The sequence below is a fragment of the Ursus maritimus genome, unplaced genomic scaffold, assembly GCF_017311325.1.
Source record: "Ursus maritimus isolate PB19 unplaced genomic scaffold, ASM1731132v1 scaffold_23, whole genome shotgun sequence".
NCBI classification, from domain to species: domain Eukaryota; kingdom Metazoa; phylum Chordata; class Mammalia; order Carnivora; family Ursidae; genus Ursus; species Ursus maritimus.
In genome coordinates, this window is record NW_024424786.1 from 39,276,358 (window position 1) to 39,298,610 (window position 22,253).

General features: G+C 56.4%; 3 protein-coding genes across 7 annotated transcripts; 2 read left to right on the plus strand and 1 right to left on the minus strand.

The window, feature by feature from the left end:
* Window positions 1–153: 153 nt before the first annotated feature.
* On the plus strand, window positions 154–16,625 carry FERMT3 (FERM domain containing kindlin 3). The gene is made up of 15 exons (XM_040639294.1): window positions 154–309; window positions 883–1,055; window positions 3,960–4,193; window positions 4,413–4,532; window positions 4,653–4,821; window positions 5,050–5,152; window positions 13,474–13,581; window positions 13,742–13,876; window positions 13,958–14,007; window positions 14,116–14,240; window positions 14,474–14,580; window positions 14,661–14,894; window positions 15,213–15,337; window positions 15,818–15,959; window positions 16,077–16,625. The coding sequence occupies exons 2-15, from the start codon at window positions 896–898 to the stop codon at window positions 16,254–16,256; spliced, it is 1,992 nt and encodes a 663-aa protein (XP_040495228.1). The 5' UTR covers window positions 154–309; window positions 883–895; the 3' UTR covers window positions 16,257–16,625.
* Window positions 16,590–19,181, minus strand: TRPT1 (tRNA phosphotransferase 1). Of its 3 annotated transcripts, none has more exons than XM_040639296.1 (8): window positions 19,086–19,181; window positions 18,637–18,720; window positions 18,207–18,288; window positions 17,534–17,703; window positions 17,268–17,442; window positions 17,013–17,069; window positions 16,827–16,937; window positions 16,590–16,701 (listed from the first exon to the last, which is right to left on the minus strand). In XM_040639296.1, exons 2-8 carry the CDS (start codon window positions 18,709–18,711, stop codon window positions 16,610–16,612), a joined length of 762 nt encoding a protein of 253 aa, XP_040495230.1. In that variant the 5' UTR covers window positions 18,712–18,720; window positions 19,086–19,181; the 3' UTR covers window positions 16,590–16,609. The 3 variants fall into 3 exon arrangements, with proteins under 3 accessions (XP_040495230.1, XP_008707180.1, XP_008707179.1); XM_008708958.2 differs by lacking the exon at window positions 19,086–19,181 and adding an exon at window positions 18,914–19,045; XM_008708957.2 differs by lacking the exon at window positions 19,086–19,181 and having other exon boundaries at window positions 18,637–18,925.
* NUDT22 (nudix hydrolase 22) lies at window positions 19,085–22,012 on the plus strand. Of its 3 annotated transcripts, none has more exons than XM_040639295.1 (6): window positions 19,085–19,222; window positions 19,562–20,059; window positions 20,409–20,507; window positions 21,202–21,299; window positions 21,439–21,532; window positions 21,849–22,012. In XM_040639295.1, exons 2-6 carry the CDS (start codon window positions 19,580–19,582, stop codon window positions 21,948–21,950), a joined length of 873 nt encoding a protein of 290 aa, XP_040495229.1. In that variant the 5' UTR covers window positions 19,085–19,222; window positions 19,562–19,579; the 3' UTR covers window positions 21,951–22,012. The 3 variants fall into 3 exon arrangements, with proteins under 3 accessions (XP_040495229.1, XP_008707182.1, XP_008707183.1); XM_008708960.2 differs by having other exon boundaries at window positions 19,181–19,265; XM_008708961.2 differs by having other exon boundaries at window positions 19,192–19,282.
* Window positions 22,013–22,253: the final 241 nt, after the last annotated feature.

Consider the following 22,253-nt stretch of genomic DNA (forward strand, 5'->3'; position numbering starts at 1 on the left):
TCCGTGTGGTGGTGAGCCCCTGGCCCGCTCCTCCCTTGCTTCCTGTGCTCCCCGGGAACAAAGGTGGGGCCACAAACTGGAGCCCTGGCGGCGTGGTGGCAAGTGTGCTTCCTGCACCCAGAGCCAGCCCGCCCTGGGGAGGGGCCGAGCCCGCCCTGCTCATGATAAGGCTGCGTCTGAAGAAAGCTCCAAAGAGAAAGCGAAGGGGGAAGAAAGCACTCACTGAGCTGCAGGTGTTTAGACTGGGGCCAGGAGTGGCTGACACTCCCACCCCCCCGTACCTGCAGCCCCCCAGCCCTTACAGGCAAGGTAAGCTGCGGTGGCTGAAAGCCCAAACACCCTTTCTCTCCCCCTCCTGCGGCCCCTCAGCCCCTCTAACTCTCTCTATGCGGCACCCTGGACTTTTCACCACCCTAGAGAGGCCTTGGCTGGCTTGGGATGTCTGGATCCTAGCTTCGGGCCAGGATTGAGAGTATTTTCTGACTTGCGTCCCCCACCATTTCCAGGGTGGGGAGCTGCCGGTGCAGGCTTAGGGCTGAGATGTGGGCTGGGGAAGCAGATGGAGGTTGTGCCAGGCTCTGGCCTCCATCCGGTGATCTTGAGTGAGCCCATTTCTTACTCTTACCGGGCCTCGGTCTTCCTGTCTGTAAGACGGGAGTGGGTAACGGCGCCGTGCACGAAACCACCATAATGGTGAGAGTCTGGCGTTTGCCTGAACAACTCTGCGCCTGTGTCTTGCCCCTGCCATTGACATACCAGCCCACACGTGTGCTCTCTGCTCTCCTGCCTGTCCAGGGCACCACGGGGCCGCTTCTGCTTGAACGCGGACACCTGCAAGGCCCCGGCACCCTGCCCACTCTGCCTCCTTCCCACCCTCTGTAGCGCCACCGCAGCCATGGCGGGGATGAAGACGGCCACCGGGGACTACATCGACTCGTCCTGGGAGCTGCGAGTGTTCGTGGGAGAGGACGACCCGGAGGCCGAGTCCGTCACCCTCCGGGTCACAGGGGAGTCGCACATCGGCGGGGTGCTCCTGAAGATCGTGGAGGAGATTAGTAAGTGCCCCTGCCGCTCCCGCTGCTGACCTCAGCACCACGGGGCGGCTGTAACTGAGTCCGTGGGCGCTTCCGGGCCACCCGACCGGGCAGCGCTCGATAACCCCGCCACAGTGACTCAGGCACCAGCTTAATCATTTGGTTCCAAAAAAGACATTTCCCCAACTTCCCCTCCCTCCCGCAATCTTCCCCCCCTTCCTCCCACTCCAGCTCACTCTGCGAAGCCCCCAAGGAGCAGACCCAGCCACGGCCTGTTCACCCACTTCTGGGGGCAGGAGGGGTCTTGCCTGGGCCGCGGCGGAGTCTACAATCGAGGTCTCAGGGGAGACCAGGGACCTGGGGCCGACTCCCATACCCTCTCTCTGGGGCAGAAGCCCTCCACAGGCTGGTGACGGGCCTAGCCTGGGTGGGAAGGCCCTGCCCCCACAGGAAGTTACAGCAGAACAGCCTGTGGTATCAGGCGTGGAGAAGAGCAGGGCTAGTGACATGGGGGCTCCTCATCCCCATTCCCTGCCGGGGGTGGGGGCTGCCCCTTCCTGGGAGAGGCAGAGCCGGAAGGCAGGCCCACGATCATTTCAGCCCCTGGGTCCTGGGTCCTGGGTCCTGGGCCACCCGTGGGCAGGTAGGGGTGGGGAGGCTTCCTCAGACGCAGCCAAGCCAGCACATGCAGCCTGGGACGCAGGTTGACTGGCTTGTGGACGCGCGGGGCCCCGGGACAGCCCAGCCACAGGGCTGAGGTCGTGAAGGAGCTTCCAACAAGCAGGGCCCAAGGAGGCTGTGAAAGCAGAAGTGGGAAACAGAGGGTCCCTCAGGAGACTGGGCGTCTGGCCAAGCTGCAGACAGGCCTGGGCTGAGCCAGGGCAGAGGGGGTGAAGAGACGGGGCCCCAAGGGAAGACCTGGTTGGCACCAGGGCAGGGCACACGAGCCATGCAAGGGGCCAAAATAAGGAGTCAGTCAGTCAGTCAGACAGAACTCACCCTCCACCTGCCGGGTCCCCCCAGGGGTAAGTCCCTTCAGCTCCTGTCCCCTGCAATGGGGACACTGTCCCCACCCTTCTTAATCCTGCTCATTCCTGAGTGTATCAGATGTCAACTGAGGCTCAGTCAAGCCAGACCCCATGCCACGCCAGTCCCTGCCTTGCTGGAGTATAGCCAGGCGGGTGAGATGGACCCTCCAGCTCCCAGCACGGGGCGGAATGCCAGCCTCAGCACGGGGCGGAGGGGGAGAGAGCACAGGGCCTGGAGCCAGAGGGGCTGCACGCCACTGGGACGGGGAGACTCCCTAGGAGAGTCCCGAGGGGGGGCCGCAGCACGGGGGGCAAGGCGTGATGTTGGAGCGCAGGCGTGTTCTGCACTGGGACCTCCGGGCCAGGGAGAACAAGAAAAGAGGCTGGGGTGGCTGCCGTTCGGAGTGTAGACTACTAGAGGTGAAGAGCGGCCACCAAAGCATTTTCAGCTCACATCTAGACAAGCCCCTCAGATAGGGGTGGGCTAGAGGCAGGGAGACAAGTCCTCCTACGGCGGGCAGTGAGGACAGACAGGAGGGTGGGTATTGGAAGTGAGATTGGCATCGGTGAAACGTGGTGGCTAAAAGTGGAAGGGATAATGCTCGGGCCTGGCAAGGAAGCCCTGTCACCCAGCCCCCAGATGCCACATGGGAAAGGAGGGAGAAGACCCTCCGTCCCGTGTCAGGCAGAGGGAGTTTCACGAGTGCCTTAGGGGCTGGAAGTAGGAGTTACAGCATTTCGGTCCCAGAGGCAGGCACGTGGCCTGGCGAACATGTTCCTGGAGTGACTGAAGCCGGTGGACATGTCATTAAGCTCCTGGCATGTGGGTTTCTGGCCCGGGGCCCACAGCAGGGCCTGTCCTGAGTATGGTGTGTTTGGGGATGGAAGCAGGAAGATGAGGCTGTAGACCAGGCAGGACCCCTGGGTAGAGGCCAGGGTGGAGGAGGAGAGGGATCTGAACCGGGGAAGGACAGAGGCAGGCCAGGACAAGGGGCCAAGGAGGACAAAACAAGAGCCAAAGGTCCAGAGGAGATGGGGAGTGGGCGCCACAAAGCCAGAACAGAGTGAGGCAGCGGCTGCAAGGACTCTGAGAGGTCGGACAGATCCAGCCGGAGAATCTCTTGCATTTGGCAGCTCTGGTGACATTAGGGAGGGAGGAGGAGGGAGGGCAGCAGGAGTGCGGGTGGAGATGGGGACAGACCACTAGCTGGGAAGGGCTTTGCACACTCTAGAGGGCTGCGTCCAGCCTTTGTCTTTGTGCTCACCACACACCAGCTCGCACTCCTGGACGGAGACGTGTCCTCTGTCACGCTAGCTGCAGGACAAGTGACGTGTTTGTGTTTCGGACTGAGTCCTCGCTCCGTGCGTTAACGTGCCTGCAGAGCATATCGCAGGCCCTGGAGCGGGTCTGCTTCCGCGTCCACGGGGTGGGGATGATGACCGCTCACATCTCACCAGCTCCAAACTGAGGCCCAGAGGGCTGAAGGCCTTGGCCAAGGGCACAGAACGTGTAACCGAGAAATGTTCCTGGAGGGCCTGCTGTGCCGGGCACAGCCCCAGGGCCCCAGCAGAGCCTCGGCCTCCCAGGCTCCCAGGAAGGCCAGCCAGAGGCCAGTCAGCCAGGAATCACGGGCGGTGCTGTGCGGGGCAGCCCAGTGGGCCGGAGTGTGGGAGGTGGAGGCACGAAGATCAGGCCCCCGGCTTCTGGGGTGGGGGGGCTCCCCTGGGAAGTGGCACCGCCACTGAGCCCCGCAGAATGAGCAGGGCTAGCCGGCAAGGAGCCCTTCGGCCGTGACCTCCGTCCTGCCCGGAGCCCGCCCTGGCCTTGGCTTGTGCTCAGCCCCGGGGCCGGGGCCCCTGGGGCTGACGGGCCTCCCGCTTCCCCGGGGCCCCACAGAGCGCAAGCAGGACTGGTCGGACCACGCCATTTGGTGGGAACAGAAAAGACAATGGCTGCTGCAGACACACTGGACGCTGGACAAGTACGGCCTCCTGGCCGACGCCCGCCTCTTCTTCGGGCCCCAGCACCGGCCCATCATCCTGCGGCTGCCGAACCGCCGGGCCCTGCGCCTGCGAGCCAGCTTCTCCCAGCCCCTCTTCCAGGCCGTGGCCTCCATCTGCCGCCTCCTCAGTGAGTCGCCTGCAAGGTCCCACTCTCCCACCCGGGGCGATGAGCCTGCCAGAGGGCCGGGCCCCCCGCCTTACCGGCCCAGCTGTTGTCACAGGGTCCTTGCGGTCCTGTCCCCTATCCGGCCTGCAGGGCAGTGAACTGCCCCAGAGTACCCGGGAGTGGGGTGGGGAGGTTCCGGGGCAGGACCCCGGCCCTGGCTGAGGTCCCAGCTCCCCCCAGGTATCCGGCACCCTGAGGAACTGTCTCTGCTCCGGGCTCCTGAGAAGAAGGAGAAGAAGAAGAAGGAGAAGGAGCCGGAAGAGGAGTTGTTTGACTTGACCAAGGTCGTCCTGGCTGGGGGTGAGCACAGGCTGGGCAGGCTGGGGGCTGGGCACTGGCAGCGGAGGTCCTCCCACCCCCACCCCCACCCCGAGGCCCAGGCTGGGGGCTGGGCCCGTCTAACCCCGTCCTGCACTCCAGGCGTGGCACCTGCACTGTTCCGGGGGATGCCAGCCCACTTCTCAGACAGCGCCCAGACCGAGGCCTGCTATCACATGCTGAGCCGGCCACAGCCCCCCCCGGACCCCCTCTTGCTCCAGCGCCTGCCTCGGCCCAGCAGCCTGCTGGACAAGACCCAGCTCCACAGCAGGTGCGCCGCCTGCTGGGTCTGCAGCCCGGCGCCCTGTCCCCTTGGGTCTGGGCTCCCACTGCCAGGGCCCACGCCCTCCCCTGTACCCTTGCCCCAAATCCATACGTCCTGTTTCCAGGCCTTTCTTATATGTGTGCTTGCCCCTGATCAAGCCCCCTGCCCAGACCCCCGCCCCGCCCCAGCCCCGTAGCCGCCTCAGCCCTGACCCCTGCTCGTGCTGTGGCGCAGGTGGCTGGACTCCTCGCGGTGCCTCATGCAGCAGGGGATCAAGGCCGGGGACATGCTCTGGCTGCGCTTTAAGTACTACAGCTTCTTCGACCTGGATCCCAAGGTGGGCTGGGCCGGGGGACGGTGGCGGGGGGGTCTGGGTCAGTGAGTCAGGGGGACTTAGGGTCAGGGGTCCGGGCTCGGGGAACGTGAGAGACCAGCAGGGCATCTGTCCATCCATCCATGGCCTCATCTGCACTCCCGTGTCTCAACTCCGCCACTGTCGGGGCGGTGTAGACGGTGGTGGTGGGTGCCCCTAGGGAGCCTGCTCAGGTGGGCGATGCCTGGCACCTGGACTCAGAGAAGGCTTCCTGGAAGGGGTGACACTGGGATCTGCAGGTTTGGGGTGGGCAAGGGACAGGCTTTGCAGCCAGGGGCTGCGTGCATCTCTCCCTCCCCGCCTGCCGTCCCTACCGGTGATCGGCCATCGGTGGGCTCTGTGCAACCCTCTCAGACACTGTCAGGACCCCACAGGCACTCCCTCACCTGTGACACCTTTTCTCTCCCCTCTTACTGCAAAACTTCTAAATGCCGTTGTTTACCGAATCTTTGGCATCTAGCGTCCTTGCTTCCCAGAATCCTGCCCCCTGTTTCCAGGTCTTTCCTGTGGATGCTCCGGGACTCCCTCTCTCCTCAGCCAGATCTATCCTGGCCTCTTCTGTCCCCATCCACACACAGGAAGCGCACCTGCCACGGTGACCACACCCGACATGCTCTCTGTCCCCTGCTCCCTTCCCTCCTGCTTCTTACTAGGCCTCTTGTGACCCCCATGAACTGGGGGTGGGGTGTCTCCAGACACCCTGTCCAGGCTGCCCCCCTCTTCCTCCTGTCTCCACAGCCTCTGGGGGTTGACAAACCCAGAATGCCCTCCCCAGCTATCCTTATCCCCTTGCCTGTTAGAGCTCCCAAGCGTGTAATCTCTAGCGCAGACCTTCTCCCCTAACCTCTAGACTCGAGTGTCCAGGTGGCCCGGCTCCACTCACGGACCTAACAGGCATCTCAGACTTCTGCCTGAACCGGAAGTCGTGATTCCCAGCCTGCCGAGCACATCTTCCCACCTTCCATGAATTCATTGCAAAAGTTTTCATGGCTTCGTTGCTTAGGCCATTCTGGATCCTTCCCTTTCCCTCCCATCTCAGCCGTCTTTGTGTCCTGTTCAGAATCCCTTGAACTAAAATCCCAAACCACCCGTTCTCTGTCTTTTCATCTGTCCATCTGTCCGGTGGTCAGCCCGTGTCATGTTGGTTTGCTCACTCCTCCTAATGCACCTCTCTCCTCTCTTGGCCTCTCCAAGCTCCACACCACATCTGGAATGAACAGACACAAGGTCAAGTCACTCCTGCGGCTGCCTGTGGCCCCAGCTGCCCAGCCCCCAGGCCTCTGCCTGATCTGGTCCCTGTTCGCCTGTCTGTCACCGCTCCTTCCGTTCCTCTCCTGGGGACTTTGTTCCCTTCCCCAGCTCTTCCTGCCATACTTTGGATTGAGTGGTTTTCATGATTCCATTTTCTCTCCTTTATATTAGTTTATTAGCTATACTTTAAAAAAATGGTTTGGGTGGTCACTCGAGGGGCTCTAGGATACACAAGGCTATCGCTATTCGGTGAGAAACTTACTATAGGACATTTGCATTTCCCCTCTGGCCTCACATTCCTCCCATCACACACTTCAGTTCTGCAGGTGTCAAAGCCCTCAAGACACTGTCATTCTTGTTGCTGTCATTATTCTCACCACGGCTGTATTGAGAAATCATTCATGTACCATATCACCTGCCCATTTAAATGGACAACCCAGTGGTTTTTAGTACATTCACAGAGTTGGGCAATCATCAGCACCATCAGTTTGAAAACATTTCATCACCCCGAAAAGAATATCATACCCCTCACCCGCCCAGCCCCAGACAACTCCCAAGCTCCTTTCTGTCTCTATAGATTTTGCCCATCCTGGACATTTCCTATAAATGGGAGCATACAGGATGTGGCTTTTTGTGGCTGGTTTCTTGCCCTTGGCATCATGTTTTCCCGTTTTAGCATGTTGCAGTGTTTCATTCCTTTTTACTGCCAAGTAGGATATCCTTGCAGGGCTATCCCCCATTTTATTGATCCGTTCAGCAATTAATGGACATTTGGTCCCCCTCCCCCACATGCTGGCTATTATGAAGAAGGCTGCCATGAATAGTCATGTACAAGTTTTTGAGGGGTCATATCGTTTCATTTCTCTTGGTGTAGACATAGGAATAGAATTGTTGAACCATTATCACTCTTACTTTGACTTTAACCCGTCAATCATTCTTTTGTGGAACTTTTTGTTTTGAGATAATTGGAGATTGCAGGAAGTTGTAAGAAATAACACACACAGAGAGCGCCTGGCTCCCTCAGTTGGTAGAGACGCGGCTCTCGCGCTCACCACTTCCTGTGCTATTCCCGCCTATGGAGCCGCGTCTCCAGCTGGTCTCATTTGCTGTCTGCCTGAAGGACTTCCTTTAACATTTCTTTCTTTCTTTCTTTCTTTTTTTTTTAAGATTTTATTTATTTATTCGACAGAGATAGAGACAGCCAGCGAGAGAGGGAACACAGGCAGGGGGAGTGGGAAAGGAAGAAGCAGGCTCCCAGCGGAGGAGCCCGATGTGGGGCTCGATCCCAGAACGCCGGGATCACGCCCTGAGCCGAAGGCAGACGCTTAACAACTGAGCCACCCAGGCGCCCCTTGTTGTTTTTTTTCTTTTTCTTTTTTCTTTCTGTGCCTGATCATTTTTTATTTGATGCCAGACAGACACTACAAATTCTATGTTCTTGGGTGCTAGACTTTTTTTTTTTTTTTTTTTTTTTAGTCCTTTAAGTATTTTTAAATCTTGTTTAGGGATGAAGTTAAACTACTGGGAGACAGTTTGATCCTTCCAAGGCTTGCCTTGAATGTTAATTAGGCAGGACAAAAGCATCCTCTAATCTAGGGCTAATTTACCCCATTACGGAGGCAATTGCGTTCAGAGAACTCTATCTAATGCGTCGTGCATCATGACACTTCTCTAATCTGGCTTTTGGGAGTGTGAACTATCTCCACCCTTTGGTGAGCTCTGGTAAAGGTTCCATCTGCTCCTTTCAAGTTGTTTTGTTTTGTTTTTTATCAGCCTTGGGTAGTTTCCTTACACACATACACTGATCAGTGTATGTTAGCTAAAGACTCAAGAGGAGCCCTCTGCTTATTTCCGGAGCTTTCTCTCTGTGCAGCTCTTTCCTCTGTAAGACTCTGTCCTGTGAATTATAACTGCCTTGGACTCACCAAAAGTTCAACTACATTTCTTCAACTTGGGGAATATGCTGGACTCTGTTTGGGGTCCCCCTCCCTGTGCAGCTCTCTCTGGGCAACAAACTGGGGCAAACAGGATTCACCATGTTTGTTTCCATTCTGTCAGGGATCACTGTTCTCTGTGGTCTCTTGTCCAATATCTAAAAACCACTGGGTCTTTGTTGCTTTCTTTGTTTTTATTTTTTTTTTAAGATTTTATTTTTAAGTAATCTCTGCACCCAATGTGGGGCTTGAACTTATAACCCCGAGATCAAGAGCTGTATGCCCTACCAACTGAGCCAGCCAGTTGCCTCTGTTCTGTTTTCAAAATGAAAATTTAAAAACAAAATTTTCTTTTTTTTAATATTCTTTAAGTTTTTGTTTATTTATTTAAGTAATCTCTACACCCAAGATGGGGCTCTAACTTACAACCCCAAGGTCAAGAGTCACATGCTCTTCTGACTGAGCCAGCCAGGCACCACCCCCCAAAATTTTCTTATAGTTCAAAATTGCTGGATTTTATTTACTTATTTTTCTACTAATTGTGCACAATTTTCTATTAATTGCACACAAATTGAGCCCCGTGTTGGAGCCAGAGATTACTTAACTAACTAAATAAAAACACAAAAAGATAGTCTTTTGGGGGTCTCTCTTGTAGGATACTCTCTCTGGGGCCATGGCTTCTCCTTTGGGGTCTTCAGAGTGATGAAGTGGGAAGTTCCATAGCCAAGCCCCTCCAGCATTGCAGCCCGACCACAATACTCCTTTCAAACCGGTGGATTGCTTTAGGATATCAGTCAGTGTTATCTTTTTCGTGGAACCATAGACCCACCGCACAACTGTTGTCCTTGAACTGCTCTTCCTTATTTCCCAGAATCCCTCTATTGGACTTCTTGGCTCCTGAATGTCACGTGTTCCTCTGTTGACTAACTCCTTTATTTGGATGAAACATATATTTCAATAGCTTCCCCTCAAATGCTAAACGATTTGAAATCCTGCATGTCTGAAAAGGTCACTGTTCTACCCTCACTCACATGATAGTTCGGCTAGGTATAGAATTCTAGGTTGGAAATATTTTCCTGCCAAATCTGAAGCCACCTTCCCATTGTCCTCTAGATCCCAGGGGTTCCATTGAGGAATCTGATGCCATTTTGTTTTCAATCCTTCCATGTAAGACCCTTTTATTTATTTTTTTGGAGAGGGAGGAGAAATACCAGAAGGTTTTAGTCTTCTCCTTATCTCATGATGCTTTAAAACCTCTCAATAATATGTCCTAGTATGGATCTCTCTTCATTGATTGGCCTGCACACTTGCAGAGCCCTTTCAGATGAGGAACTTGAGCCTTTCAGTTCTGGAGAAATGCTCTAAACAATCCCCTTATCATTTCCTCCCCACCACTTTTCTGTTCCTTTCTTCTGGAACTCAGTAGATATTAGACCCCCTAGATGACTTCTTCAAAGAAAAAACATAGACATTTATCTTGTCTTTCTCATGTCTTTTTTTTTTTTCTTAAGATTTTTTATTTTTAAGTAATCTCTACACCCAATGTGGGGCTCGGACTCACATTCCCAAGGTCAGGAGTCGCATGCTCCACCGACTGAGCCAGCCAGGTGCCCCTCATCTTTCTCATTTCTAAGTTTGTTGTCTTTTTGTTTTACTTTCTGGAGAGGACTTGGACTTCTCTTTCAAGTGATCTACTGAATTTTTAATTTCTGCAACTGTATTTTTTTAAGTTCTACGAGCTCTTATTTTCTGAGTGTTCCTGTGTAAGGTTGTTTCTTTGTTAGTATAACATACATTTTGAAAAATGTACAGATGTATCCAACATGTCAAGCAGCAGGTTTCACCAGCCCCCAGAAGCCCCTTTCGTACCCCTTCCAGTCAGTATCTCCCTTGGGGGAGGCACTAATGTTAATTCTAACAGCACAGATAGTTTAGCCTGTGTTTGAAATCTACATAAATGAAATCACACAGTCTGTACTCTTTTGTGTCTGGCTTTTTTCCCTCAGCATTATGCTCGTGTGACTCACCCACATTGCATACAGCTCATTCTTGCTCACTGGTGTGTGACATCCCATTATGTCAATATACCATAACTAATTTTCCATTTCTACTGTTGATGAGCATTGCACAGTTTCCAGATTGGGACTATTATGAATAAAGATGCTATGAACATTCCAGTGATGTCTTTCAGTGAACGTGTCTACACATTTCTGTATGGTCTGTGTCCAGAGGTGGCATTGCTGGATTACAGGGCAGCTTTGGTTGAACTGTAGCAGAGAGCTGTTAAGCAGCTTTCCAAAGTGGTTATACCAAGTTACACCCCCCATCAGCAGTGTCCAAAAACTGTATTTTTTCCAAAAGTTGGTACTTGGTGTTTCCTATCGTTTCCATGGTAGCCATTCTGGTAGGTGTGTAATGGTATCTTGTATGGTTTCTTGTTTATTTGGTTTTTTTAAAAAAACAGCTTTACTTAGGGGCACCTGGGTGGCTCATTTGGTTAAGCACCTGCCGTCAGCTCAGGTCATGATCCCAGGGATTCCAGGGCCCTGGGATTGAACCCCACCTTGGGCTCCCTGCTCAGTGGGGAGTCTGCTTCTCCCTCTCCCTCTGCCGCTATCCCTGCTTGTGCTCTCTCTCTCTGTGTCAAATAAATAAATAAATAAAATCTTTGTAAAAAACCCAGCTTTACTTGGATATAACTTACATACCATAAAAATCACTCATCATAAGTATTCCTTTTGATTATTTTCAGTAAACTTATACAGTTGGGCAGCCATCACCACAATCAAATTTTAGAACATTTCATCACCCCAGAAGGTTCTCTAGTGCCCATTTGCAATCATTCCTCCTCCCACACTTAACCCCAGACAATCACTGATGTGCTTTTTATGTGGCCTTCACATTTCCCTGATGACTGATCAAGTGAGCCCTTTTTCATATGGCTACTAGCCATTTGGATATCATCTTTTGTGAAGTTTCTGCTCAATTTCTTTGCCAATTTTTAATATTGAGTTGCTTGTCTTTTGTATTGCTTTATAGAAGTTCTTTATATATTCCGTATATGGATAGTACATTGTTGGATAAATATATTGTGATTACACTTTCCCACCCTGTGCTTCACCTTTTCATTCTCTTAATGGTTTATTTTGATGAAAAGTTGTTCCTAATTTTAATATAATCTGACTTCTATTTTAAAATATTTTTCTTTTATGATGAATATCTTTTGTGTCCTGTTTAAAAAATCTTTCTTATTCCAAGATCACAAAGATGTAGTCCCATTTTTCTCTAAAAGCTTTATCTCTATAACTTTCATGTTTAGATCTGCAATCCAGCTGGAGTTGGTATTTGTATATGGTGTGAGGTAGGGGTACAAAACAATTTTTTTTTTTAATGGGTATCCAACAGACCCAGTATCATTTATGGAAAACAGCATCCTTTCCCCAGTGACTACGGGGGTCACTTTTGTCGTAAGTCCGGCGAACATAAATGCATGGGTCTCTCTCTGACTCTCTGGTTCTATTCGTCAATTTGTCTCTCTTTACCAAAGCCACGCAACCTTAATTACTATACCTTTATCATTATGTTCTTTTTAAACACAGCATTCCGTTCTTGTTTTACGAATGCAGCATTTTGTCTCCCTAAGGATTTTTGGTTGAAGTTTTCTTCCGCTCCCTAATGTCTTTGTTTCCTCCAAGCTCTTTCTTTTCTGTTTGTCTTGGTCTCTGTAGTTGCTGCCGCAGCTGTCCTTACACGGGGTAATCCCTGCCTGCCCTTTCATATTGAGAGGCAAGGCTCTAGGAAACCACCGAAAACCCTGAGCGGTAGAATAGGGCTCAGCACTTTGGGGGCTTCCTGGGGGTGCTGGGGTAGGCATGTCGCTCTTTGTGGGGGTTTTCTCTTTGGCTCATCAGTTTCTCAGCAGTGAATCCTCTGATCTCCCAACTAGGAATAGAAGGCTCACTGTCAAAGTCTTGGGTGACAAGTGGGGAAGGGCTGGGGGTGTTCCACCTTTCAGAACGTTAGCCTTCTCTCAGTTCACCTGTTTTGAGCACGGTGTGCCCCTCACCCCGCTGTGCCTAGAGTACCAAATGCAGGGGTTCCTCTGACTCACCATCTCCAGAGAGTAAATCTCTGGCTTCTGCCAGGTGCCTGGCTCTCACTTGGCTGCAAGGAGTGGGGGACACCTGTTCCTTTTATACACCTTCTATAGTCCTCATTTCAGTCCACCCTCACCTCTCAGCCAGAGGATCCGGAACCTGTCCAGGGGCCACCACACACACTGGATGCCTTTGTCCAGATCGGTGTTCTTTTTGCTGTTTGTTTCCTGTCTATTTTCAAAACTCATTCATGCCTTTACTGCAGAACGAGAGAGGGGAAATGGCAAGACATCCCAGCTCTCGCTCACTGTAACTCAGTTCCTGTTCATGTTTCTGCTTTCCATCTGCCAAAATGTTGTCAGCATCCCTCACCTACGGTAGTTCCCGCTCTCTTCTTTGTCCTTTTGGGTTTACTCTTTTTATGCCTTTGCTATCAATGTTGGTGGGTTTCAGAGGGAGCCTGGGCTTGGTCTTCTGTGGGTAACTGGGATCCCCCTTTGAGCTTTGCACTCCCTGTTCCTTCTCTCTGGAATGTTCTTCCTATCACTCTTCCCTTTAGTGGCCCGTTGCCATCCTTCAGGTCTCAGGGCAGTCTGTCACCTCCTCAAGGAAGACTTCCTGGAATGCTTCTTCATGTGGAGTAGTTCCTGCACCCCAGTTCCATGCTCTCTCATCGCCATCATCCTTGGGGTGTCCTTGCCTGAGGGTGTGAGTGAATGGCCCCATGAAAGCTATTTCCTTTATTTATTGCTTTTATCTCAATCTTGAATCACCTTACTTATTGATTGACTGGTTTACTCAGCTCCCCTTCTGCCCCCACAGGCGCACAGTAGACATACAGTCAACATTTGCCTGGGCAGGCCATAGGCTGCCGTTGGGGTCTGCTGCCCAGGTGGGGCTGCGAGCTGAGCTTGCCACTGAGCAAAGGCAGGGCCGGCAGGTGCACAGGGAGCTCAGGACAGTTGGCACCTGACCGAACCAGCCTCCCCTGCCCCTGCTGCAGACAGACCCAGTGCGGCTGACCCAGCTGTATGAGCAGGCTCGGTGGGACCTGCTGCTGGAGGAGACCGACTGCACTGAGGAGGAGATGATGGTGTTCGCAGCCCTGCAGGTGTCTGGCGGGCGGGGGGACCTGGGGGGTAGGGCGCAGGCCGGGCCCAGGGCAGGGAGGGTCTTCCAAGGTGGGGCCCCATCTCTGGGAGGCCCCACTTGGGCCACTGTGGGCTACTGGGCCGCCCACTCAGCCGTCCCTGGCCACACGCCCCACCCAGTACCACATCAACAAGCTGTCCCAGAGCGGGGAGGCGGGTGAACCCACTGGCACCGACCCGGGGCTGGACGACCTGGACGCGGCCCTGAACAACCTGGAGGTGAAGCTGGAGGGGTCGGCATCCACGGACGTGCTGGTGAGGAGGGGCTCTGGTCAGGGGTTGGGGTCAGGGTCAAGTGTGGGGACCTGGTCCCCCTCTGACTCCTCTTCTCTGCAGGACAACCTCACCACCATCCCAGAACTCAAGGACCATCTCCGGATCTTCCGGTGAGTTTAGGCCCAGCGTTGGCAGCCCAGCTGGAGGGGCCCCAGTGTGGAAAGAGAGCCCAGGAGGGAGGGAGGCAGCCTGTCGCAACCCTCCTGCCTCACGCTCAGGCCCCGGAAGCTCACCCTGAAGGGGTACCGCCAGCACTGGGTGGTGTTCAAGGAGACCAACCTGTCCTACTACAAGAGCCAGGACGAGGCCCCGGGGGACCCCATTCAGCAGCTCAACCTCAAGGGTGAGTGAGGGTGGCCTGGCCAGGACAGTGACAAGGGCAGGAGCGGGCTGGAGGCCCACCTGGCCCCCCCCCACCTGCGGGCGGGGGAGGTAAAGGCTGTCCCCTCAGGTTCCCCCTGGGGGCAGGAGAAGACACCTTGTGTGCTGAGGCATTGTGCTGGGCTGGCACACGCCCAGGGACCTCTCAGGCAGGGCCCCCCCCAGCCTCCTACCCACCGCTTTGTCTCCCTCTAGGCTGCGAGGTGGTCCCGGACGTCAACGTCTCAGGCCAGAAGTTTTGCATCAAACTCCTAGTCCCCTCCCCTGAGGGCATGAGCGAGATCCACCTGCGATGCCAGGACGTAAGTCAGGGCCAGGCTGAGGCGGGAGCGGGGCCGGGGCCGGGCCCGGGGCTGACCGGAGCCTCCTCCTCACCCCACAGGAGAACCAGTATGCCCACTGGATGGCCGGCTGCCGACTGGCATCCAAGGGCCGCACCATGGCGGACAGCAGCTATGCCAGCGAAGTGCAGGCCATTCTGGCCTTCCTCAGCCTGCAGCGGACAGGCGGTGGGGGCTCAGGCAACCACCCCCAGGGCCCTGACGCCTCTGCCGAGGGCCTCAACCCCTACGGCCTTGTTGCCCCCCGCTTCCAGCGAAAGTTCAAGGCCAAGCAGGTGCCAGAGGAAGTGGGTGGTGGGAAGGACCGCCACATTTACCTGGCCACCCTCGGGCCCTGGATCTCCCCAGAGCCTTTAGAAAGCCCCGTGCTCACTCATTCCTTCTCCTACCCTTGTCCCTGGGACGGAGCATGCTGGTCCCCACCCTCTGGGAGGGGTCACCGGGCCGCTGCCCACACCCACCTCAGGGCCTGGCTCAGCTGCTCCTGCTGCAGGGCCCCACCCCCGCTCCGGGCGCAGCATCCTGTCTCCCTGGTGGGGACAGGCAGGGCGTCTCAGGGGCTCTGAAGACCCCTCACTGGTGTGGTCCCGCAGCTCACCCCACGGATCCTGGAAGCCCACCAGAACGTGGCCCAACTTTCGCTGTCCGAGGCCCAGCTGCGCTTCATCCAGGCCTGGCAGTCCCTGCCCGACTTTGGCATCTCCTACGTCGTGGTCAGGTGCGGGCCCTACCCCAGCCGGTCCTGCCCTCCCCTCCCCGGAGGCCGCTGTGGCACCCTGAGCCTCCCTGCCTGTTCTCTGTGGGCGCCCCGCCATCCTGTGCCCCTGCAGCGAGCACCAGAGCAAGAGATCAGGCCCAGAGGGCGGGAGCCCCAGCTCCCCTCCCGGCTCGGCTAGGGACCGTCCCTCTGGAGACCGCGGTTCGCGGCTATGGTGGTGACTGCCCTCTGCCCATTTCCCAAGCCCGCGAAGACAGAGCCAGGCAACATGATAACAAAAAAATGTTGTCGTAGAAAGGCACACAGTTTGCCTGATGCTGCCAAGTGCTATTGTAAGGGTTTTATCAGCGAACCCTCATTTTCCAGATGAGGGGCCTGAGGCCCAGAGAAGCTAGCGGACAGGTGCTCGGCTGGGCCAAGCTCCGCACCAGGCTCTCCGGGCGGGCTCCGGCTCACACTCTCTCCCGCCCCGGGGACTAGGTTCAAGGGCAGCAGGAAGGATGAGATCCTGGGCATCGCCAACAACAGGCTGATCCGCATCGACCTGGCCGTGGGCGACGTGGTCAAGACCTGGCGCTTCAGCAACATGCGCCAGTGGAACGTCAACTGGGACATCCGGCAGGTGGGCCGGGGTGGGGGGTGGGGGTGCTCCAGGGGCAGGGCCGGGCCCAGCCAGGGCAGGACCGGGGCTGCTCTCCTATCCCGCCCCCGCCAGCCCCTCTGACTGCCCGCTCCGCAGGTGGCCATCGAGTTCGACGAGCACATCAACGTGGCTTTCAGCTGCGTGTCGGCCAGCTGCCGCATCGTGCACGAATACATCGGGGGCTACATTTTCCTGTCGACGCGGGAGCGGGCCCGCGGGGAAGAGCTGGATGAGGACCTCTTCCTGCAGCTCACGGGAGGCCATGAGGCCTTCTGAGGCCTGTTTTGTTGCCCCCACTTTGCTCACTACCTGCTATGGCCACTCCTAAGCCCACACCCTCTCCAGACATGCACCGAGCTGGGCACATTCACCTGCTGTCACTGGCTTTGTGCAGACCAGGGACCTAACTGGGCCAGACTCCGCCATCCCCCAGGCTAGGGAGGGTAGGTTATGAGCTGTACAATGCCTGCCCTTCCCTTGTCCGAGTGGCCAGGACCGGCGCCGCCGACCTAGCTGGGGTCCCTGAGCACACAAGGAAGACTGGCTGTGGCTACAGGATGATGATAATTCATGGTTTCAAACTGGAGCTTCCTTTTTGTTATCTTTTTACATTTTTTTAAATAAATATTTTATTGTTGGATCATCCTTCTTCCTCTGGAGCTGTGCTTGGGGCCACTCTGACACTCTGTCTCTTCATTACCAACCAAGGAGAGGGCCTTTCCTGAGATAGAAGAGGTGAGGGAAAGGGAGACAGAAGTCAGCCTGGGGCTGGGAGCTGGGAGGGAGGAGAGGGCAGAGGGCACAGGCTCCAGGCACCACGAACAGGAGGAGGGTGGTGTTTCTCACGGGTAGGGCGCAGCTGCAGGGCCTCCTTGAAGTACTTGGGAAGCAGGAAGCCATCAGCGTTCCCTGGAGTCAGGATCACTCCGTTGGCAGAGCGGAAGAAGGGGATTCCATCTGCAGACAAAGCCAGATTTGGGACTCCTGCCCTCTCTGAAGCCCTAGGGCAGTCCGTGCTGTGTCCGGGCTCACCTGCCAGGGCCCGGGGCCCGTCAATGAACACAGCCACTTCGCAATTTGGCCGCATGCCTGTGGAGACAATTGGAGCTGAGGCCTGGGGCATTTGGGGTTGCAGTCATCAAACCTGGGCAGGCTCAGTGGGAGGTTCTGGGCTCAGGGGCGGGGATGGGGTTACTGCAGCATGCAGAGCATGGAGTGGCCTTGGACAAGAGAAGCTATGATCCTTGGAGAGGGACCTGGTAAGGACAGCTGGGGAGGACGACTGACCACTGATGACACCAGGGTCCCCAGGCAGTCCTGGGGCCAGGTGGATATGTGTCCTTCCCCGGCTTGACAGGCCCTTGAGCAGGATGGATGGCCAGTGCTGCCAGAATGTGCCATGGACGAGCCTCAGGGGCAGGGCCTGTGGGGTCTCCAGGGGCATCAGCTCCAACTCAGGTACCTGGGATGGGTGGGGGGAATGGACAGCAGTGAGACCCCCCTCGCGGGCACGGGTCCCACCTGGCTTTCCCACTTGTCCCCTTAACTCCCACCTGCAGGGAGTGACCCTGATTGGCCCGGATGAGAGGGCCAGTGCCGGGGTCGCCCGGCTGCAGGGCAAACCGCTGCTTCCCGTTGGTGTCCACCACGCGCTGCACGTCTTCAGCCGAGAAGCTGCGGAACTGGGGCAGCTGCAGGAGGGCACCCAGGGGCACGAAGCCATCTGCGGGCAGGCGGGGTGCTCGGGAGTTGAACTGTTCTGGCCTGGGCCAGAGTTAACAGCGGGAGCCACAGGCGACCAGAACGGAGCCTGGGCTTGGGGGGTTACAGGGGTTTATCCGTGAGAGTCTCCCCTTTCTGGGCCTCCATTTCCTCAACTTACAGGGACATAGGATCTGCCTCAGGGAGGGTCACAAAGATAAAGTGCCCCTTTTTTAGCACAGTACCCTGCCCAGAATGGACACTCAGTAAACACCAGCTATCTCAACAGCCCCCAGTACCCACTCTTGGGTAAGTGTCTACCGGGTCGCTGTACCCAAGGTATCGCCAGGCCCGGCCTCCCAGTTTGCTCTAGACAGGATACTGGGCCTCGGGGCTCCCTGCACATGGAGGGGACGGGCCCTCTGTACTGTCCCCATAGGGCCATGGGGTAGGGCAGTCATAGATAGGCTCACACTGCTCCCTCACCTCCAACCACTCACCTCAGTCTTCAAGACTCTCACTTACCAGCCCTCAGGGGAAGCCCCAGCTTCAGGGCCCCGTGCCGCAGGGCGTAGGACAGAGCCTTGGACAGTTGCACATCTCGGTCCTATAAGAGCCCAGAGGTGGGGGCGCCTGGGTGGCACAGCGGTTAAGCGCCTGCCTTCGGCTCAGGGCGTGATCCCGGCGTTACGGGATCGAGCCCCACATCAGGCTCCTCTGCTATGAGCCTGCTTCTTCCTCTCCCACTCTCCCTGCTTGTGTTCCCTCTCTCGCTGGCTGTCTCTATCTCTGTCAAATAAATAAATAAAATCTTTAAAAAAAAAAAAAAAAAGAGCCCAGAGGTGGCCCCTGATCCACTCTCACCCCACCAGCATATTCAGGGGAGCCAGGGCATCAAGTCCTCCTCCTTTACCCTCCCGCTAAGAAAGTGAGGGTGAGGGTGGGGTGGGCGCACCTGTTCCCGGGGTCTGTGAGCCCTTCTACCCCTGGGTCCTGTGGTTTCCTGTCTCCTTTCTCCAGGGGAGTTCATGGCTAAGACCTGCGAAGAACAGTGATATGTGGGTACTGTTAAGGACCCTCTCATGCCCCCGTCCTGCCCAGCAAGTCACAAAGCCTCAGGATGTGAGAGCCGGGAGGGGGTTATTCTGCTCATTAAATTCACTTCCCACCCCCAACTCCCTGATGCAGACAGGGAAACTGAGGCCAGCAAGCATAGCTGCCCAAGGTCACACCGCGTCCGCCACGGATCCCACGAAAGCCGAGTCCCCGCTCTCCAGGCTCGCGGGGCTGCCCCGCAAAGCGGGCCTCAGGAAGCGGCCCGGCGTTCGGGCTGACGGGGCGGAAGCGTCAGGGCCGGCCAGGACAGACAGAGTGACGAGGCGGGAAACAGACCCGCGGGCTCACCGACTCGGCGGCTTCGCAGCGGACCCGCGGGCCTCGGCGCACGGACCGGCCAATGAGAAGCGGGGGAAGAAGGGGACGGGCACTTCCGCTTCGGGAAAAGGGGTGGAGCCCGCGGGCCGCGCGGGCCGCGCAGGCCGGTAAGTGCCGGCTGGAGGTGTGAGCTTCCGCATCCTGCAAGAGGTCCCGGAGCCCCGGGGGTTGGTGGCAGGACCCTGGGTTTGGGAGAAATAGGCACCTTAAGGGGTGACTGGACTCAGGACCTCTGGGTGGTAGAGATGCGCGGGAGTCCCAGGGATGTCTGGAGGCAGGAATGTCGGGGCTCTTGCCTGGATAAGACTCTACTGCCCAGGGAGTGGTCAGGGGGTGCAGAAGGGCTGGGGGTACCCTAAGGGGGTCTGTGGCAGAGGCGGCTGGCTGCTGGGCCCAAGGGTCGCTGTGGTGCTCTCCGGGTGACAGGCGGCTGTGTCCTCCTCCAGAGCTGCCCTGTCCGGATCATGGACCCTGAAGTGTCCCTGCTGCTGCAGTGCCCCCCAGGTGGGCTGCCAGAGGAGCAGGTGCGGGCTGAGCTGAGCCCAGACCATGACCGCCGCCCACTGCCAGGAGGGGACGAGGCCATCGCTGCCATCTGGGAGAGTCGGCTACAGGCTCAGCCCTGGCTCTTTGACGCCCCCAAGTTCCGCCTGCACTCAGCCATCCTGGCACCCGCTGACTCACAGGGGCCACAACTGCTCCTGCGCCTGGGCCTTACTTCCTACCGAGACTTCCTGGGCACTAACTGGGCCAGCTCAGCTGCCTGGCTGCGACAGCAGGGGGCCACTGACTGGGGTGACAAGCAAGCCTACCTGGCAGACCCCCTGGGGGTTGGCGCCACACTGACCACTGCAGATAACTTCCTTGTCTTCCTGCGTCGCTCTCGGCAGGTGGCCGAAGCACCTGGGCTGGTAGATGTGCCTGGTGGGCACCCTGAGCCTCAGGTGAGATGCCAGCCTGGGTGCAAAGGCACAAAGACTCAGCTTTGTTTTCCTCATCCCTTAAGGTGGAGGGGGCTGGTGCTTCTCTGAAAGACTGCTCAGGGCAGCACCTCAGCCTCCCCACTGACCCCCGTTTCAGACCTGTAGGAAGCTAGGGGATGATGGGGGGTGGGAGGGTGTGGAACAGAGGACTAGCTGGATCTCTGGTTGTCCATCTGGAAATGGCAGGCCTGGGTCAAGGGATCACTAAGATTCTTACTCTGTGCCTAGCCAGGCCCTCAGGGCCAGCAAATATGGGGGGAGGCAGGGTGGGAAGAAGTGGGGAGCAGGTGCTGAGCCTGACCTCTCCCAGGCCGTGTGCCCTGGTGACAGCCCCCTGCACAAGGACCTCCCTGGGGAGCTGGTGGTGCATGAGCTCTTCTCCAGTGTCCTCCAGGAGATCTGTGATGAGGTGAGTGCGGGGTGGCCCAGACAGGTGGGCAAGAAGGGAGGGGGTAGAACATGCCAGAATTCTACAGGTGTGGACTGGCAGGAGGGTCTGCAGGCATCTGGCATTGGGAGAAGAGCTTGGCTTTGCAGTTAGCCCAAGTGGAGTGGAATTCGAGCCCTCGTATCTGTGTGCCTCAAGCTCTTCCTTTTTAAAATGGGAACGATAGGAGTGCTTGGGTGGTTCAGTTGGTTAAGCATCCGCCTTGGGCTCAGGTCATGATCCCAGGGTCCTGGGATTGAGCCCTGTGTCGGGCTCCCTGCTCATCTCGGAGTCTGCTTCTCCCTCTGTCCCTCCCCCACACTTGTGCTCTCTCTCTCTCAAATAAAATCTTAAAATTTCTTTTAAAAAAACTAAAAAAAAAAAAAAATGGGAACAATAAATGTCTTGCCCACTCCCCTCCCTTCCTGTGTGTTGAAAAGAGGAGTAAATGAGAGTCCCAGTTACTACGGACTTCCCTTGGGTGACCCTGGGCAAATTGTTCGGCCTCTTGGGTTCTGCTTTCCCGTCTGTAATATGAACATGCCCAAGATCTGACATTTTGTTATTCTGGGAATTTGAACTACGAACTGTAAAATGCTGTACAAGGATAATGTTCTGCATTAAGAGGGGCAGGAATATGGGCAGTGGGCACTGACAGGTGGGCCTTCTGTCCCAGGTGAATGTGCCACTGTCCACCCTGAGCCAGCCACTGCTATTGGGCATTGCCCGCAATGAGACCAGTGCCGGCCGCGCCAGTGCCGAGTTCTATGTCCAGTGAGTGAGCTCTGGGGTACAGGGTTCCTGGGTCTTGGGGTAGGTGGGTGGTTGAGGGGAATGGCTGAGGCAGCTGGGGTTCCCGTAGGACCCTCCAGGGACTGGGCACTCCCCAAGCCACTCTCCTATCCTTTTCCAGGTGCAGCCTGACTTCTGAGCAGGTGAGGAAGTACTACATGAGTGGAGGAGCTGAGGCCCACGAGTCCACGGGAATCATCTTTGTGGAGACACAGGTGTGAAGGGGCAAAGTGTATCTTGTTTGGACAAGGAGCTGGTGTTGGGCTTTGCATAGGCTGGGTCATGCATGTCTGTCTCCCTGGGGCTGGATCGGATGGGGCTGCTGATTCTTTTAGAGCTTTCCTCCAGAGCCACAGGGCCTCTTTGGGGATGCCCTCAGTCCAAGAGAGAGCCAGGAACCTCTTCAGCCTCCTTAACATGTCTCCCTAGGGACGGTGAAGTGCCAAGGGTTCTGAGGCTCAGGACCACTGGGCGCAGCTCCCCCAAGGGACCTGAAGGCTGGATGTTGGGGGTCTTACTTTCTCTCCACAGAGAGTACGGAGGTTTCAGGAGACCGAAATGTGGGCTGAGCTCTGCCCCTCGGCTAAAGGCGCTATCTTTCTCTACAACCAAGTACAGGGAAGTCCCACCTGAGTCGCCCTAGGGCCCCCAACCCTAGCACAACTTGGAAGACAATAAAGGACTTTATTCTTGGATTCCATTGGCATCTGCTGTTTCCGTGAGACAGAGATGGACCGCTGGGAGAGACCTGGGTGGGTGAGAGACAGGACGAGTGTCTTGGGAAACAACAACAACCCAGCCTCGGTTTTCCCGTCTGCAAACTGGGATGAGGACCGAGCTCCCCTGCCAGGCTGTGGTGAGGGTCCGGGCCTCCTATGGGGTGGAAGCTGCTTTATGAAAGATGTCTCGCTGCACAGCTGACTAACAGCCGTGTTC